Raw genomic sequence first — 18,250 nt, 5'->3', positions numbered from 1 at the left:
TTCGTAACGCATTTAAATATGTGACCCATTACGCCATTAGGACTGCACTGGAGAGCATGAGAGTCCCCCCCATATCTGAGAAGGATAATTCTCTCCTTTCTCAGTGAGCGCAAATTGATCTGCGAAGTGAAGGACGGAGCAGTCGAACGGTGCATATATAGTGGAGTTTCACAAGGGTCGATCCTTGGGCCGGCCCTTTGGAATATAGTGTATGATGGCGTATTTCGCACTACTTTACCGCCGGGCGTCACTCTTGTAGGTTACACAGACTTGGCCCTCGTGGTGAAGTCGAGTACCCTGAGAGAGTCCATCGCCCATTTCAAAGGCTCATACATAACAATTAAAACGTGGATGGCCGGAGTCGGGTAACTATGGCTCCAGATAAGACGGAGATTGTTGTGATTACCACGACCAAGCGAAAGCCAACATTGAAGATGGTGCTTCAGGGGCAAAGGATAGTTTCAAGGACTGCGATAAAATATCTTTGAATATGGGTGGACGCGCCAGGATGCGTTTCGGCACTGACGTTTTGGAGGCCTGCTCGATTGCTGTAAAGGTTGGCGTCTGGTTGTCAGGTTACTGCCCAACTGCGAGGTAATTACTGTTGTGCCCAACTGCAAGGTAGGCTGCTGTCTGGAGTGATATACTCCACGTTACTTTACGGTGCCAAAAAAAAATATGAGGAGGTGTTACTGATATGGCATATACAGAGATGCTCTTGAATCAATACAAAGAAGGAGCTGCAACCGTATTACAGTTGCATGTTGCACGGTTTCTCGAGAGGCAGTTGAAGTTTTGGCGGGAATATTACCTTTCGATCTGGAGGGAATCTTCACCCGCAGGGAGAAGATTAAAGAGCCACGGGCATCAATACCTGCGGAAAAAAGGAGAGTGGCTAGCTTCATTATGGAGGAAATGGAGAGAAAATGGTAGATGCGGTGGGACACATAGAGGCCGATGGACACACCGCATAATTAGGGACCTGAGAAGCTGGTGCGAGATGGCCCATGGCTAGTTGGATTACTGTCTCACACAGTTTCTAGCGTGCCATGGGGGGGCTCAGAGAATACCTTTTTAGTTTTAAACTATATCACTTCGCTAGTTGTCTGGTGTGTGTAGACGAGGGAAATATTAGACACCTAAGATGGAAGGGAAATGTTCCTTCCAGAGGAACTGCAGCAGATCATGCTGGAAAGCGCGGAAAACTGGACGGCTGTAGCAAGGTTTGCTAGGAAGATCATGGAGGAGCTGTAGGGTCAGGAAGGAGTCTCGCAGCGATAGAAGAAGGGATCGTCGGAGGGTGCGGGAGCGAACACGCACGCGGCTGAGAGCCTAGGGGGTTCCCGTACGTGTGGGGATCGCCTGGGTGCAATGCGGTCGTGGGCACTCCGCTTTTGCGTCCGATGGGGACTCGTGAGGTAAGTATGCTGTAGTGTTCGATTGTCTGTGAGGTGTTTGTTTATGTGATTGGATGTGAATGGCTTTGATGCTTTGAATGATGTTGATGTGATGTGCGGCGTGAGATATGTTTTCTGAGTGATGATTGGATGTCGTGGAGTGTGTGGTGAGATTTTAGTCTCTAAAATTTTTTAGATTGGTATCTTGTGAGTGTGAGATCGGTATCTGTTGACTGTGGTGTCTGAATGTTGTGAGGGCGTATTCCCTCCTTCCTGAAGTAATTCACACTAGCCGTACCAGGAAGGGTGGGTAGCCAGGGGTGGAGGTTTAGTCGGTAGTGCGAAGGAACATATACGCATTTAATAACATTTTGCGGAACCTGTTAGCGAGTCCGATACTGCTCAGGTGCCCGTAAATGGGGTTTCTCCACCTCTTAAAAAAATAGGTGATGTAATTTGAATATTATCGATATAGCGATAATAATAATTTTACTAAATATTTTACGTTAGTATTATCGATAATGATGCCGTCATTATTGATTCATATTCTGGGAATTCGACCATTTAGTGAAAATAAAAAAGGACTACTTAATATGCTGCCTTGAGAAACATCAGAATTTATACAAAATATTAGAAATTCCGTATTAAAGTTAATTCGAAAGAAGCGATTTGAAAGATATTATTTCATTATAAGTGTATCCCCATTAGAATACTCACAGAAAAGTACCTCCAAGCTTTGTTCTTTGGATAATATGAAGTACGAAGAGGATGTAAAATATTTTATAGCAATTCGTTCAGTGTCGCACGAGTTCAGGATTTAGTATTTTAATAGTGAGGCGACTAGAGAGAATGAGAATTGAAAAGCTACTTAAATGGCAACAATTGGGTGCGATATTGTAAAAAATCATGGATTACAGGCTTAGTTTGACAGACTTCAATAGAGTGATATCTTTTAATCATTCTATTAATCATTTTTTATGAACATACTTTTAATTTTGTCTTTCTTATTGATAATTGTCTTGGATTTTGTTAAATTACGAACTAATTTTTTTTTTAGCTTTTACTATTTTTTTTTAATTTTGTATTTATTACATTTTGCTAATTATGAAGTTATTGTACCTTTTGAATCTATTATTTTTCTGTAATATAGAACTTATGTTCTCATATTTATTAAATTTTTACAGATTAAAAGTTATTTTTGCTTTTTGTATTTTTAATATTTTGCCATTTCTTTATAAACTTTCTGTCGCTTTTACGATTTATATTTTTATTAATTACGAAGTTATTGTTACTTTTTCTATCTCTTATTGCGCTGTTTTTTGTTGTTGCATTATTTTTTGTAATTTATTATGTTAATAAATATAATTATTGTATCTACATCAGTTTTTATATTTAGTAAGTTTTACTGAATCAATAATAAATTTACCGTTAACCTGTAAATATCTATCAGTTTCTCAACTACAAATATTCAACCATAGAAATAGATAATATACTCGTATTTTATATAACATAATATATTTAACTATCTTATTTATAAACAAATAGAACTAGAGATTGCATCATATGCGACGTCCTTAACTTCCAATGAAGAAATAAGTTAACGGTTAAGAGAAGATAAGGCGGATTTCATTCGTTGGGTCACGCGAAATAGAGCCTACCACCTCTTCCGAAAGTACGATATCAAGTCTTATCACTTGCACACCATTTAAAGGAATGAATCCTGTTAACAGTCAATCGCTTATTGTATATGCAATAACGTGCGTCCGTAAATAAGTGTGCGGTCAATATAACATGACATAGTATAATAGTATAAGGACAAAACTAGTGTTGCTAACTATTTTGGTTTAAGAGAATCAATTTCAGTTTTTCTATATTTCAATTTCTTCAATTTTTACTTACTTTTTTAATTTTTGAAATATGTCGACAATTAATCAGTAAGAAAAAAAAATAACTCGGTTTATAAATTTAAAGTTAAGGTTTACATGTAGGGTTTGCGTGGTTTATAACAAAATTATGCGATCGAGTGAACATAAGATTTTTCCAAATTTCTTCGTTTTTAAGTAAAAAAAAAGTAACAAATATATTTCTTAACTTTTATGTATTTTACACTATTTTAGCTTAAAAACTTCTTTAATTTTAATTAGGAAAACATAATTAAGAGCCCAATTCAATTCATCCTGATTCAAATCAAGTTTTAGAAATTATCTTGTTATATTAATGGCTGGAATCACAAAATATGCTCCAATTTCAAATCCAATAAATAAAAAGTATAATTTATTTTTACGAAATTTTAATTCTAATTTGGTTATAATATACTTGGGCCATTTACCAATGAAGCGAGATAGGACATTTGTTCACATGAAATTTTTTGTATATTTTGTTGTACTTAATCAATCCGTTAAATTTGGCCAACACTATCCTGACCACTCTGTGCATAATTTGAATTGTCTTTTCGGTCTTGGCCAAAAATCTCCTTCACTTTTATCTTTCTTGCTGTTTTCTCTTTTCCTAGTACCTTTTCATTCTCTTGCCACGTTGTTCTTTGCGTCCTTCCGACTACTTCATTTTCGGATTTTCTTTCCTGTTCGTTTCTTGCTTGGAAATACTCTAATATCATAAATTTCTTTTTAAAAGTCACTATTTTTAATATTTTTACTGTTATATTTTTAAATTGTAAGTCCTTTTTATCATCTTTAATTTATTTTTTGTTTTCCTGTTTTAGAAGCAATTAAAGGTTTGCATATTTAACTTTTTTTATTCATTCTGACAAGGTGAGAAAGAATATTAATCTTAGCTTTTTTCATTATGTCCATAATTTTTTGAAAATTTTGATATATTTCGTTATCGCTTCTAAGTTTAAATGTGATTCTATCCTTTACGGGACCTAACATTTTTCTTATTATCCTCTTTTCCTTTATTTTCAATAATTTTTATTCGTCGTTATTTTTATTTTCTGTTTTAGCCCACCGGTCTATTGGTATATTAGTTACACCACTAGACCGTTTTGAATTTGGACCATTTTAGAGTTTTTCTGGATTTGTCGTATAAAAATAAATGGTTTTTCTACTGGTCGTGCTCCAGTTCATGTTAGTAAGATGACTGTACTTACTATAATTCAAAATATTGTATTATTTATTGGGTAGAATGAATTTGTTTTTATTGAAAAAGATATTGATTTTCGCAATTCAGTTTTTTAACAGCTGATTTGCGAAGTCGAAGAATTGAGGTTCAAATCCTAGTAAAAGTTAGTTACTTTTATCCGGAATTGCATACTAGACAATGGATGTCGGTGTACCTTGGTGGTTGGATTTCAATTAACCACACGTCTCAGGAATGGTCGGTCTGAGTCTGACAAGACTATACCTCATTTACAGGTCATACATATCATCCTCATCTCATTGGAGCACGGGGGTGGTTTGCTTCACTAATTGAACAGATTGCAATGTTTACAGATAAGGAAAATAATTTTTTAAATGTTTATTTTTAATCACCTAACTTTCATTATTACTGTTATTATTTTTTTTTAGAAAACGCGTTATCCATAGAAATAAAATAGTCTAATAATTACAATATATCGTAGTATCTTGTACGCATACCGGAATAAAAACCTTTTTGAAATAATTTATTTTTTGTTACAGTAACAAAAACGAATCATCATACCTTAGCAAAACCTCCTAGAAGTGGATTTTTACCGCGGATCGAATCAGAAAAAAGAACAAAAGAAGGTCAAGGTGCAGAAATAGCAAGATGTTTAAGATACGTGGATCCTTCACGTCCTGTTACACTCGAATTAAGCCACGGTAAAGAAAGACAAGTAATATCGTTACCGACAGAAAATTTAGATAAAAATAAAAGATATTACGTTACATTTACGATTAAAGGTGGAGATCCAGCACCGGAATCGACATCTGGAGATGAACGTAAACATAGACACGCTAAAAGTTTCTAGCAGTTACCGGATGATCCTAAGGATAAAAAAAAGTCGAAAGGCAAAAAGTTTTAACAAAATAAGAAAGATTATTTCTTTTATAGTTACCTTTAATTTAATTTTATAGATATAATTTAAAGTGATATAAATTTATATAAGTAAATAAACCGAGGTGAAATATTTGTACATTTTTATAAGAAAGTCAATTTATCGTTTAATTTAAAAATCAGCTTCAAACTGGTGTACATATATTTTTGTATTGTTTTTTATATAAATTAAAGAATGTAAATAACAACAGCCTTCTATATTAAGGAATTTTTAACGCGACTATTTTACTTATAAGGGTGGTTTTAAAAATCACAATGATTACAATCATACAAATAAAATATAAATATTTATGAAATATTTAAGTAACGTAGTTTAAGTTAATTATATTGCAGTATTAGTATTAGTATTGCATACTAATTTCCTTACTATGGAAAGATTTAGTATGTAAACGTTCTTCATAGGTTTAGCTTAGTATACCTCACCAGTGCGTCTAACTTTTGTGTAATAACAAATGATACGATTGGTGAGGATCGACCGGTTCTCGGGTTAATAAAAACTTAACCGTACGTCATTAATACACGAAATAAAACTAAAATATATCCAAATTCATAATCATGACGAAACTGCCATTTTAAGACCATTTTTAAATATCTGACCATTAGGCATATTATATGAAGACTGTTTAAGATTACTTTTTCCATAATGTGGAAAGAACTTGCAAGAAGCAGAACTTGATGACACGTCATATCGTAGACATCTTATCGTTTAGTCTTAGAATACACTCAAATATGAATATACTTGCTCGAAAATGCATAGCCCGAAAACAGGAACAACGTTTATAAAAAAAAGAAAAAACTGGTTTCTAACAATAATTGGAACTAAGTTATAGTATATAGTATATATACTATATATAGTATATACTCCTTAGTTATAGTATATACGGCATATATATATGCCGTATATACTATACGCTTATATATAATAGTGTGTGTATACATATATATATATATACACACACCATGTGTCCCACGAAAAGGTATACGTTTTTGATTTAGTATTACTCGCCCATTCCCCCACCGATTCTATTGAAACTTTGCAGACCTTTTAACGAAGCTTCTAAAAATATTCTATAAAAATTTTAACTTTCTAGGAGTTATACAAACAAAATGGCGGCTTCCAAATAAAAACATCAATTTGAGATAAACCGTATTTTTTATTCATTACAAAATAGCCGGTAAAAATGATTTAAAACAGATGATGTATAGTTAAACAGATGTTCTAATTGAATAAAATAGGTTAATAATATAGATCATAACAATGAATTATTACCTAAATGTGTTTAGTTATTCTAGTTCTAATTATCATCTCTTCTTAATAATTTTTAATAGCTATTTTGTAATGAATAAAAAATACGGTTTATCTCAAATTGATGTTTTTATTATATTAAAAGCCGCCATTATATTTCTATAAGTCCTAGGAGGTTGAAATTTTCACAGAACATTTTTAGAATCTTCATTAAAAGTTTTGTAAAATTTCTGTAGAATTAGTGGAGGAACGGACGAGTGAAACTAACTCAAAAGCGTATACCTCTTCGTGTCACACGGTATATACATATATACGGGAATTAACTCCCTATTGAAAACTGTTTATAACATTTTTAATACTTAACTAATTTTCACGAAAAAAAAACACTTTGTTCCTTACAAAGGTAGTATTGTTATGCATTGCTAAAATTCCACATAAGCACCACCATTACCCACCAATTTCCATAAACGGATGGGGATATTTGCGACAGCCTCCTGCAGGTAACCCAGCGGTACGTTTCCAAGAACTTGGCGAATTCGTCCTCCAATTCTTCAAGAGTTTCTGGTTTTGTGCGATAGACTTCCTCTTTCGCCCACCCCCTGAGGAAGAGGTCGCAGGGCGTTAGGTCAGGACTCCTTGCTGCCCATTCAACCAATGGCCCTTGTTGGGCCAACACGTCCCTACCATCGTCCTAGAAAACGGGTGTCGAGCCACGCACGGACTGGACTTGCTAAGCGAGGCGGGGCACCATCTTGCATAAAGATTAGGTTGTTCTAATTGTCCCATGTAGATACAGTACCGTGAACATAATCTTCAAGCATATCAAGATACCATTCTGCATTCATTATGTCCCAAATGAGATATGGACCTACAACTTTCGTGGAAGTCTTGGTGCACCACTGTGACCTTTCGGCAATGTTAGCTTTTTTCAATAACCGCCCTCGGATCCCCTTTTGCCAATAGTAGCCATTTTGCCGGTTAACCCCTCCCCCAACATGAAACACGGTTTCATTTGACCACAGGTCAAATGTAACCGGTCCGAAAACATCGGACCGGTCTTCATACCAAGCAGTCATCATATCCCCATATTCCAACCGATGATCACAGTCTTCCAGCGATAATTCCTGGCAATAATGTGGTTTCCATGGACGAAAATTCAACTCTTTCTTCAGAACAGTTCGGATTGTTTGTCGGGTTAAACCACTTTCGCGACCTGCTTGTCTTTGTGATTTCTGAGGACTTCGAGTGGACATTTCCTGAACCACTTGCACAGTTTCCTCCGTCCTGTATGTTGAGGGGCGACCGCCTCTCCTAACATCTGATACAGAACCTGTGTCCATTACCTTCGATTAGAAATTCCTTATAGTCATTTCATCTACCGAGGCACCTTTCACACTTCGCCACCATCTCTGAACTTGTACCATGAACCGCCATACTTTGTACCGGGATGCCAGCTGAGCCCGCTCACGCAAGGTTAGACGTTGCACCATGGTCCGCCACTAATACCAGTGACATAAATAAGATATCAAGTAATAAATTCTACCATTGTAAGGAACAAAATGCTTTTTGTTTCGTGAAAATTGGTTAAGTATTAAAACGTTATACACAACTCTCAATAGGGAGTTAAATTCCCGCCCATCCGATATATACTGTATTACTACAAAATTTAACTAAATAATATCAAGTAAAATCTAATTCCTAAAACAAACCAATTTATCTTATAAAAACATGAATGAAATTTTTGATGAATCCTATATTAATTTCGAAAAAAACTGTTAAGATAATTAGACGAAAATCACGTCCAGTCTCCTAAATTCTCACATTTTGTAGGTAGAAACCCATTAAAAACAGTCATACTGAGGAGCTATCCATTAGATTACTTTCTTAGATTAGAACGTGTAATCTTTAGTTTTTAATAAAGAAGATTCTTCCAATAAATTGTGCACAATTTCTTATAAATTGTAATATGAATTTAACTTTTTTTTTTTAAACATCAATTTCACCAATCCGCCTATCTTCATGACAGAAAGGTAGCGTCGCAGCAATTAATCTGGGGGTCCAGGTTCGAATCTCGGCATATTTCTCACGAAACAAAATTCCCTTTCCATATTCCCACGTAAAAGCTTCTGTGGTGAATTGATTCATCAAGCAAAAAAAAAAATGTTTTAATATATTTAATGTAATAATAAAATTAGACTTAGGATAATTTGTAAACAATATATGTTAACGTCAAACAATTTGGTTTCCGTGCTTTTCATCATGGAAATTCTATAAATGATACTGGAAATTATAAATATAATATTATGTAAATTGATACTGATAGTTATTTCTATCATTACAAACATTTATAATAATAAAAATACCAATATACAAAGTTAAGGTAAATATGAAAATGGTCTAATTATAGATTTAGAAATTCAATAATGTAATGTTTTTCTTAAGAAAAATTTATAAGACCTTTCTGTATATATTGTGATCTATAAAATCGGTTTAATAAATGTATATTAAGGTTTCTATTTGTTAATTTTGTAATTATAAATATTATGTGTACAAAAAATATTGTATGTGTATTATTTAGCTATAAAAAATAGTGTGTTTAAAATATTGTAAATAACTTATTAAACAATGTAAAACTGCCTTTTTATAGTTAAATTACATCTATACAGCCTGTATTACATTTAATTTTATATTGATAATATTAAATATGCGTTACAATTTATTCATACTGATTACTACAACGATAGTAATAAATACAAAACGTTAAAATTTGAAAAAATATATAATGGAAAAAACGACATGTAAATTTTTAAGATACTTTTTGTAAGAAACGAAAATGCATTCTAACAGATCTAATACCGGGAAAGTTTAATCCTGAAAATAAAAGGACGCGAAATAACAATAGTCGAAGTAATTTTCAGTAAATTAACTACCGTGGATCAATGAAACTAGACGACGCTGATCGGTTTTTTAACGAATCGAAATAACGTATATTACATATTTACTAAAACACGAGCAAGTTGTTAGCATTAAATAAATAATTGTATTGGTCTATATTCTTTAAAAAAAAAAGAAAAAAGAAGTTATTTAGTAAATAATTTTGGCTCTTCAATTTTTATTTTTCCTTGAGTGTATTCTAAACATTTTCTATTTAACTGATAAAAGAAACTAAATACATAATTTTTAAATAAAATGTCTCGAGTACTCTGTAATTACTTTAAGGGGAGGTAAAAGAATATTCTATAGTCATTAGTCATCGGATAAGTTTTATAAAATTTAACAAATGTGTAGTTATCTGAAGATAATTATTTAAAAGAAAATGAAAATTCTACGTTAGCAATTCGCGAAATTTCTGGGAATTTTGGTAAGTGAAAAATTTTCTTGAGATGATCAAATTGATTTCGTTTGTAACAAAATCAATTCAAATCCGTTTTACTACAAAGCGTCTGAATAAAACAATAAGCTCGGCATAATTATTAAATATTTATTATGCTTACGTATATTATCGACTAAAGTATAATCTCACCTTTAGAGCTTCCTCAAAAACATAGAATGAGTTTTTAATTTACAAAAATAAGTTATGAGCTCATAGCTTGAGGCCCAAATTATGATCTGTGTAAATCAATATTTAAAAAATTAAACATGTTAACTTATCTTTGAATTTATATTATTATGAACGTGTTATCTTTGCTAAAGAGAATAGTCATCTTTTCTTAAAAATAATAATCCCCACCAAACCAGATAACGAAATGGAATGGAATGCAAAGTTGGCAGGAGTCTATTACTCCCTACTTTATCGCAGAACCTGGACAGAGTCCCTTGCTGCTGGATCATTCTAATCGGGCTTGTTTTTAAAAGGGTTATTTTTTTTAATCTCGGATCTAATTTTTCAAGTTTTGTCTATTATTATTTTAGTGAATTTAAGACGGATTTAATTGCATTCCAATCCGTTGTTAAACCAGCGTTATCGAACCCATTTCATGGGCCGACCGCGGAAGGCTAGGCTTATAAAGCCTGTCCTCCCGACGTAATTCCCCTTCAGACCGTCCACTGAAGTCCTTTCGGTGCTAACTCTTTAATAGGCTAGCAGGAATACGCCACAACGGGGCACTAACTATAAGGAGGGAGCAATGCGTCCCCTTTTCCGGAGGAGTCGCAATTGCTGGGATATTTTGTCTTACTGTAAGTTTTTTTAAATTTAGACCGCGTTTTTGTTTTATGCGCGACTTACCGTGTTTGACGTCTTCAAACTATATAACTCGCGAAAACTTTTCACTCGCGACCCCGGAAACGCGTCTGACGCACTATTCCGTTTATGGCTCATGCGATATGGAGGCCCTGATAACGAAACTGTTTTTGTATAACGCAATACAATACTTTGGCTTACAAAAAAGCGTCTTATTTTCCTTCCACTGACATTTTTTTAATAAATTACCAAACCATTTACAAACCTTTTCCACCACTTTATTTAAAATATAATTAAAAATTCTCTATTTTACAGAAAAAATATTACTTTAGCGATGAATTTTTAAATAATATCAATTAAACATTTTAAAAAACCTCTGAATCTTCTACAACCCGTTCCTCTCGTACATAAAGATGTGCTCAAAATAATTTCTAATAATTCTTTTTTTAATTGTGAGTTATTTTGTAATAATCTTTTATATCTAATATGTTTAATTTTTAATATTATTTCATGCATTTATTTTTAAATAAGTAATATGGACTTAAACACATTTATTTTTAATCTTAACCTTATCATGACGTGATCTGTATGATGTAATCAAAATTGCAGAATAAAAGTTTAGTTAGTTAGTATTTAGTTTTGCAATGAAAAATTCAAAAGAAAAATTCATTTAATTTTAACTTATAATTAATGATCAGCAAAAAGTTTAATCTGATAGCTAAATGTATCCCTAACATAAATAAAGGAATCCCTATTAAATCTGTATATTATAAATTGTAAAACCTTTCATCTTGAAGTAGAAATTGAAAAAAATCTTTTATCTACTTCTAAAAGTAGAAAATTTAAATGTTTTAAACACAAGGAAATTTCAAAATATTTTTTGAACGTGTTTCTCTTCCTCCCTTTAATCATTAGTTTTAAAATTTAATCGTTAAAAGTTTTCAAGCTTAACATATACGAATTGAAGGATTACATTTTTACTATATTTTGGAACAAAATAAAAAAATTTACAGAAGTATTCAGTGCCATTGCAGGTTAATAAAATATTAATTGGTATTCTAAATGTTAAATATTTTCTTATATTTTAACATTTTTGTTGTTTTATTTATTTTTAATTCTTTCAAAATTGTTATTTATCAGACATAAAAACAGATTTTGAAAGAGAAAAAAAATGCAAATCAAAAATAAAAGATAACCATCAAATTTTAGCTCATAAGTCTTGTATTTTAAAACCAAAAAAAATAATTTTACAATTTTTTTAAATTGGACAATTTTCTAAAAAATAATAAATAATAATAAAAATAATAAAATAATTATTATAATAATAAATAATAAAGAAGAAAATCAGCACAGATAAAATAATTTGTTATTAGAAAATATTTTTTGTTACTTTAAATTTAAGAATTTTTTGGATAAATGTATGTAAAGAATTCGATAAGCCTGGTTCATAAATAAACATTAATGTACTTATAATTATTATTGTTTTTTTTTTAAATTATTAATATATATGCTTGTAAACATTAAACTAAAATATAATACGTATTGTATGTCGAAAGAAATAATGTACATCTCCGAAGAAAATAGCTTAAGAAAAGTATATTAATAAGTTATTAAAAAAAAAAGAAGGTTTTATCTAGTACATCATAATAATTTAGGAGCCTAAAAAGTTATCCAGTTATTTAATTAAAAATAAATAAATGAAGTTTATTTATTAGATGCAGACTTACTTTCTAAGGTCACTTAATGAGAACATATAAAAACAATCTAACCAAGGAAATCGAAGAAATAACATAGACAACTACAAAGTGATTCGAACAGGTCAAAGAAGATCTAAAAGAAGCAAAGATAGAAACACACGAAATCACAGATAATAAAAAACTCAAAGCATGTAAAGAATTCCAGAAGAAAAGAACAAGAACAAAATGGACCTAGTAAACCAAGAAAATTCACGCAAAATGAAAAAGTACTAGGAACAAAAGAAAAGACATGCCGATAAGCGAGACTATTTATCGTGGTCATACAGAGACCGGTGCCGATTAAAAAAATTAAAATGGAGTAATATTTTATACTTCAAAAACATATCTACAAATAAAAATTTTCATATTTAAAAAAAGAGAATGTAATTATTGATATTAACCTAATACAAACAGTATTTTTTTATACTACATACGAATTTGAATTTAAAAACAGATAATTTTAACAAAATACTGTTAATTAAATATATATACATAAAAGGTCATGTCGTGAGCGATTCATAGTCAACGCCCAGCAAAAACATCTGAAGATAAATTAATAAGAAATTATATACATGTTCTTCTTAGATGTAAGTGCACACTAACAAAGGGTTTTTTGAAAGATATGACTTTTATAAACATATCCACAATGATTTTTGGTGTGTGTAATTATCATGTGAATAACTAAATCAATTTCTAATTTTTTTTAAATTACGAGTTCAAAGGGTTAAAAATGGATTTTAGAATTTTTTATAACACTCGGCTCTTTCTTTAATTTCTCGGTAACAAATGAAGATATCAACTTGATTTTTGGTTTGAGTAATCTTCATGTGAGTATGTAAAAATCAATTTATAGAATTTTCGAAATTCCGAGTTTAAAGGGTTAAAATGGAGTAACATTAAATGTAATTATTTTTTGCATTATTTTGCTACTTTTTTTAAGTAGATTTCATAAGAAAGCCTTACATACCTTTCATAAGAAATACCTACTGACTCGACTTGCAGAAAATTTCGACATATCTTCATGTTTCACATCCCCCAGATTCCAAAACCACCGTCAGTTCAAAGGTTTTTATATATATATAAATAAGAAACTGTGTATATATATATATATATATATATATATATATATATATATATATATATATATATATACACACTTTCTTATTTCACTTTCAAAGTATTACACTTTCAAATATTTCACTTTCTTATGGACACGATAACTGCCGTAATTTTCTGCCAATTACTTTCAAATTGATACATAAAATATAACGACCCAAAATCTCGATCGAGTTCGTTAATGGAAAATCGGACCATGGAGGTGGAAATGGAAGGGCTATTTCGTAAAAAAAAAAAAATCGTTATAAATTTCCTATTAAGTAAAATATCGAATTCGTTTATGAAGTTTAAAGTTCTTACTATTTTCTGGATAAGGACCTCAAACTTATCTAAGTAAAGTTTTTTGATATCACCAACCATTGGCCCAGGGGGTGAGAAAAATGGGATTTTGAAGACAAAAAATCATACCTCCCTTAATAGATACAGTATCAAATCGGTTTAAGTGGTCGTTAGTCCTCTAAACATTACTTAAAACTTTTGCTGAAACAATTTTTGATATTACTAACCCTTACGGCAAGGGATGACCAAAATTTTGCTGGATTTGTAAGAAGATGGGACTTGTCGTATGCTAATGATGTGAAACTTTTTTTCACATGCAACCATTGTCGTATTGACTAAATTTGAAGTTTTTCTTAACTTTAAGGTGGAAATCTTTTTTATCCCTACTTAGCAGCGGTGAAATCTACCTCCGCCTTCCGACGTGCCGAAAGGGATTTTTTTAATCTTCCTGTAACAAATGAAGATATTTACTTGATTTTTGGTGTGTGTAATCTTCATCTGAATATCTAAAAACCAATTTCCATTCTTCGAAATTCGACCTTGAAAGGGTTAAAAAATCTCGAACAAAGAAATTTTCCTCATTTCCGATTATACTAAACGAGATATTCACTCGATATCGGCTTGCAAATATTCTTCAGATTATGTCTGTAATTCTAATAAAAATTATCGACCGTTTTTATAAATAGAACTGATTTTTATTTTTATTTATCATTATTCTCACAAGCATGAGTTTAATAAATGTAGGGGGTCCAAGGCGGCATCCCCTGACAGGAAACGCAGATAATCATATAGCACAAGCGAAGCCGCGACGGGATTGATAGTATTCAAATGAAATCATGATGTTTTATTAGTAGGCACGAATTACTTGTAATTTACCGATTAGATAAGTTACATAAAATTACAATAAAAATAATCAATCTACCATGCTATGAAATTGTATTTATTAAAAAAATCTCAATAATTAATTTCTGGACGACAATTTAGTAATAAAGAAAATAATTATAAATACAGTTTGTTTCATAATTACTTTAAAGTGGACCAATATATTTGTTTTAGATTTTCTAGTTTTATTTATTATCAAACAAAAAAGTGTAGTATATTAAAAAAAAAATATATTACTCCTTAAGTATGTTAACAGTAATTATTACTTTAGTCATTTCCAATTAAAGATTATGAATATTATTTTATTTGTGAAACATATATTGTGGTCAATTAATGAAAATATTTAGCGATTGACATATCATTGAGTAATATTTGAAATAGAATACTGCCAAAATGTAATTAATGTTATTATTATTTTTGTAAATATTACTATTTTAATATAATTAATTATATAAATATTAAAAAATGTTAATATTTGTGAAAAAAAAACTTAAAATAAAATATAAATATGTTTAAGAAACACAAATAAAGGTTTGGTTTGTTAATTTTTTGGTAATTATTTTATTTAAAAATTATGAAATTATTTATAATTGAAAAGTACCTTATTAAATTTTTTATAATCGATATCATCCAGAGACATTTACGTAATTTCTACCAAGAGAATGTTTATCTCAAGGAGCGAAGTTTTAGAAAATTTAAAACAGTAAGTATTCTAATTTTCCGTCTATAGTTTATTACTGTGATAGCAGCATAGCTATAAAGAAAACGTATAGTAATCGGCCAAAGTTTTTGATATAGGGGTCTTTGCAAATGTCGACGTGCCAAAACCACCTTAGTCCAAACTGACAATAATATAGAAATTTCCACAAGATGTAGTATGTACGTAAGTACGTAGCTGTGTAGGCCTGTAATTTCTCCTGACTGGGTTAATATATTTTTGAAAAATTTTTCAAAACATCGCTATACAGGAAGTAATGTTAAGATTAAATTTTGAACAAAATTAAAAAAACAGAAAAATTTTGGCAGTTTTGATTTTTATATAATGCTCATAGAAAATTGATGCTTAGTTCAAGGAAAATATTTACTAACCTATTTAAAATTCCAAAATTTTAAGTCGGTCAGATTTAGGGATGTGGGGGGGATATTCAATATTATTTCTAAACAGTTTTTGCTACTTATCTCAAAAATCTGTTGACCAAAAAAGTTGAATTTTTTTTTTATAAGAGGTGGAGAAACCCCATTTACGGGGGCCGAAGCAGTGTCGGACTCGCTTACTGGTTCCGCAAGATAGTAAAAAAGGCGTATATATTCCAGCGCACTACCGACTAAACCACCCCTGGCGAACCGCCCCTCCTGGGAATAGCTCGTAAAGCATTACTTCAGAAGGGCGGATAAGCGCCTACACACACATTCAAACAAATCAAATAGCAAGAAGGCACATACACACACAAAAACAGATCCACACATAACTAAAAAAACCAGCACAAAACAACACCAAACACATTTGAATCAAACATACCAACACGTATACATCACCCGTGTACAAACACATGCACACCATCTCTCGCAATACTCATACTTACCATACGCATACTTACACGTCATCAGCTTTAGCTCGGAAGTGGGGGAAGCCCCCAGGACCCCAGTCGGTGGAGTGACCGCAGGTTCATTGCATCCAGCCGATCCCCACAAGATCCGGGGGCCCTCTAGACACTCGCCCGCGGCTCTAACCCCGCACCGGGACCCCAGAGCCTCTATTTAACCTGCGGCTTTCTTCGGCAGAACGTAATTTTTCCATAACTGCTTTAGCATATCGGGTAACAGCCGCCCAATGATTCTCACTGGTTAACATGATTTCCTGGAGGTCCTCAGGTTCAAACATGCCAGCATCAACGTTCTCCTCACGCTCTACCACAAATCTAGAACAACGAAAAAATGCGTCTCTTCAACCTCACAAGCAGGGCAGCTATCTGAGTGATCCAACCCAAACCTATAGAGTTACGCCCTAAATCCCCCATGGCCCGCCAGCAGCTGAGTAAGATTAAAATCCAGCGAACTATGGGTTCTTCCAGACCATCTCCCAACATCGCGTATAAACCTGTAGGTCCATCGACCCTTGACACAGCAGTCCCATCTCTCCTGCCAATTCCTTAACATTTCCTCAGTAATTGCCGCACTCACTTCTTTCTTTTCAACTGAGGTCATAACCCCGCATTCGCGCATCCTCTTTCTATGTAATCACGAAGTCAATCGGGAGTAACCCGAAAATGAACTCCACGACCTCCAAGTAGACAGTCCTGTAGAAAAAAAGTTGAAATCTAGCATAAATATTAATATTTATATTTACCCAAATATATGCATATTATATAATGGGACTAAATTTCAGCCCCATCGAACAAGAAGGTATCATGGTGTGTGTGTGTGTATATATATATATATATATATATATATATATATATACATATACATACATATTTTTTAGTAAAATAACATTGTTCAGAATTGGGACGATTTATTGACATAATTACTCCGATAAATAACTTTTAAGCTTCCAAAAACAAGAGGGCTAAACGGGGGAATTTTTTATCATTTCTGATCAGTTTTTCAAGTTCTGGCGATTAATAAAAATGTTATATGGAATAGTAGTCGACCAAGGACGTCAAAAGAATTTTTTTTTTTTTGCTGGTACCACATAAGCTTGAAGCTTGTGCGTGGAATATAAAAATGGAATTTTGTAGTGTATGAAAAATACCATGCCTGACCAAAATTCGAACCCGGAACCTCCGGATAAAAGGCCGAGACGCTACAACTCCGCCACGGAGATCGGCGATCGGAGATCAATTATACTTTTAATAATACATCATTTTTAAGGTAAAAATTAATTTGATAAATAATATATTTACTGAAAATTTTGATGTTTTCGCAATTATACTCTAAATATAGCATAATTAAGTCATTACTAGTTAAAAATCCTATATGATATTTGGAATTAGGAAAAGGCAAAATTGTAATACGGAATGTAATACTCATGTTACAACTGATCTTATGTAATCGAATTTACCACAAACGTTTATAAAAAGGAAATAAAATAATTATAATGAACAAGATAATCATATAATGTATGATGACAGAAAAGACTATAGGGACATCATAAAAATGTTAAAGTATAAATAAAATTGTAAAGTTATTTTTGAAACTGAAAAAAATGTAATTTCATTAGCAACCACTACTATTAGTAGTTATAGCTGGTCCTGCTAGACCGCTTGCAAATTCTACCATAGCAGAAACAAGTACATTAATTTCCTGCTTCACTCTTCATTCTTACAACTGTGACGCATATAAAGTACCTGAAATAAAAAATGTAACAATTTTAAAT

At 31.9% G+C, this 18,250-nt stretch overlaps 2 protein-coding genes across 2 annotated transcripts in view; one reads left to right on the top strand and one right to left on the bottom strand.

Moving 5' to 3' along the window:
• The window catches only part of LOC142325669 (uncharacterized), a 90,022-nt gene extending 84,665 nt beyond the window's left edge, over positions 1 to 5,357 (top strand). Inside the window, exon 13 of the mRNA XM_075367704.1 lies at positions 5,036 to 5,357. Within this exon, the coding sequence (XP_075223819.1) occupies positions 5,036 to 5,346 (311 nt within the window). The 3' untranslated portion in view covers positions 5,347 to 5,357. The remainder of the gene's footprint in view (positions 1 to 5,035) is intronic.
• Positions 1 to 18,250, bottom strand: part of LOC142324884 (molecular chaperone MKKS-like) — a 268,322-nt gene that overhangs the window by 113,572 nt on the left and 136,500 nt on the right. The gene's annotated exons all lie outside the window — the stretch shown is intronic.

The sequence above is a fragment of the Lycorma delicatula genome, chromosome 5 (assembly GCF_047948215.1).
Source record: "Lycorma delicatula isolate Av1 chromosome 5, ASM4794821v1, whole genome shotgun sequence".
NCBI classification, from domain to species: domain Eukaryota; kingdom Metazoa; phylum Arthropoda; class Insecta; order Hemiptera; family Fulgoridae; genus Lycorma; species Lycorma delicatula.
The sequence above is the reverse complement of the archived record's forward strand: the minus strand, read 5'-3'. Positions and strand labels throughout refer to the sequence as shown.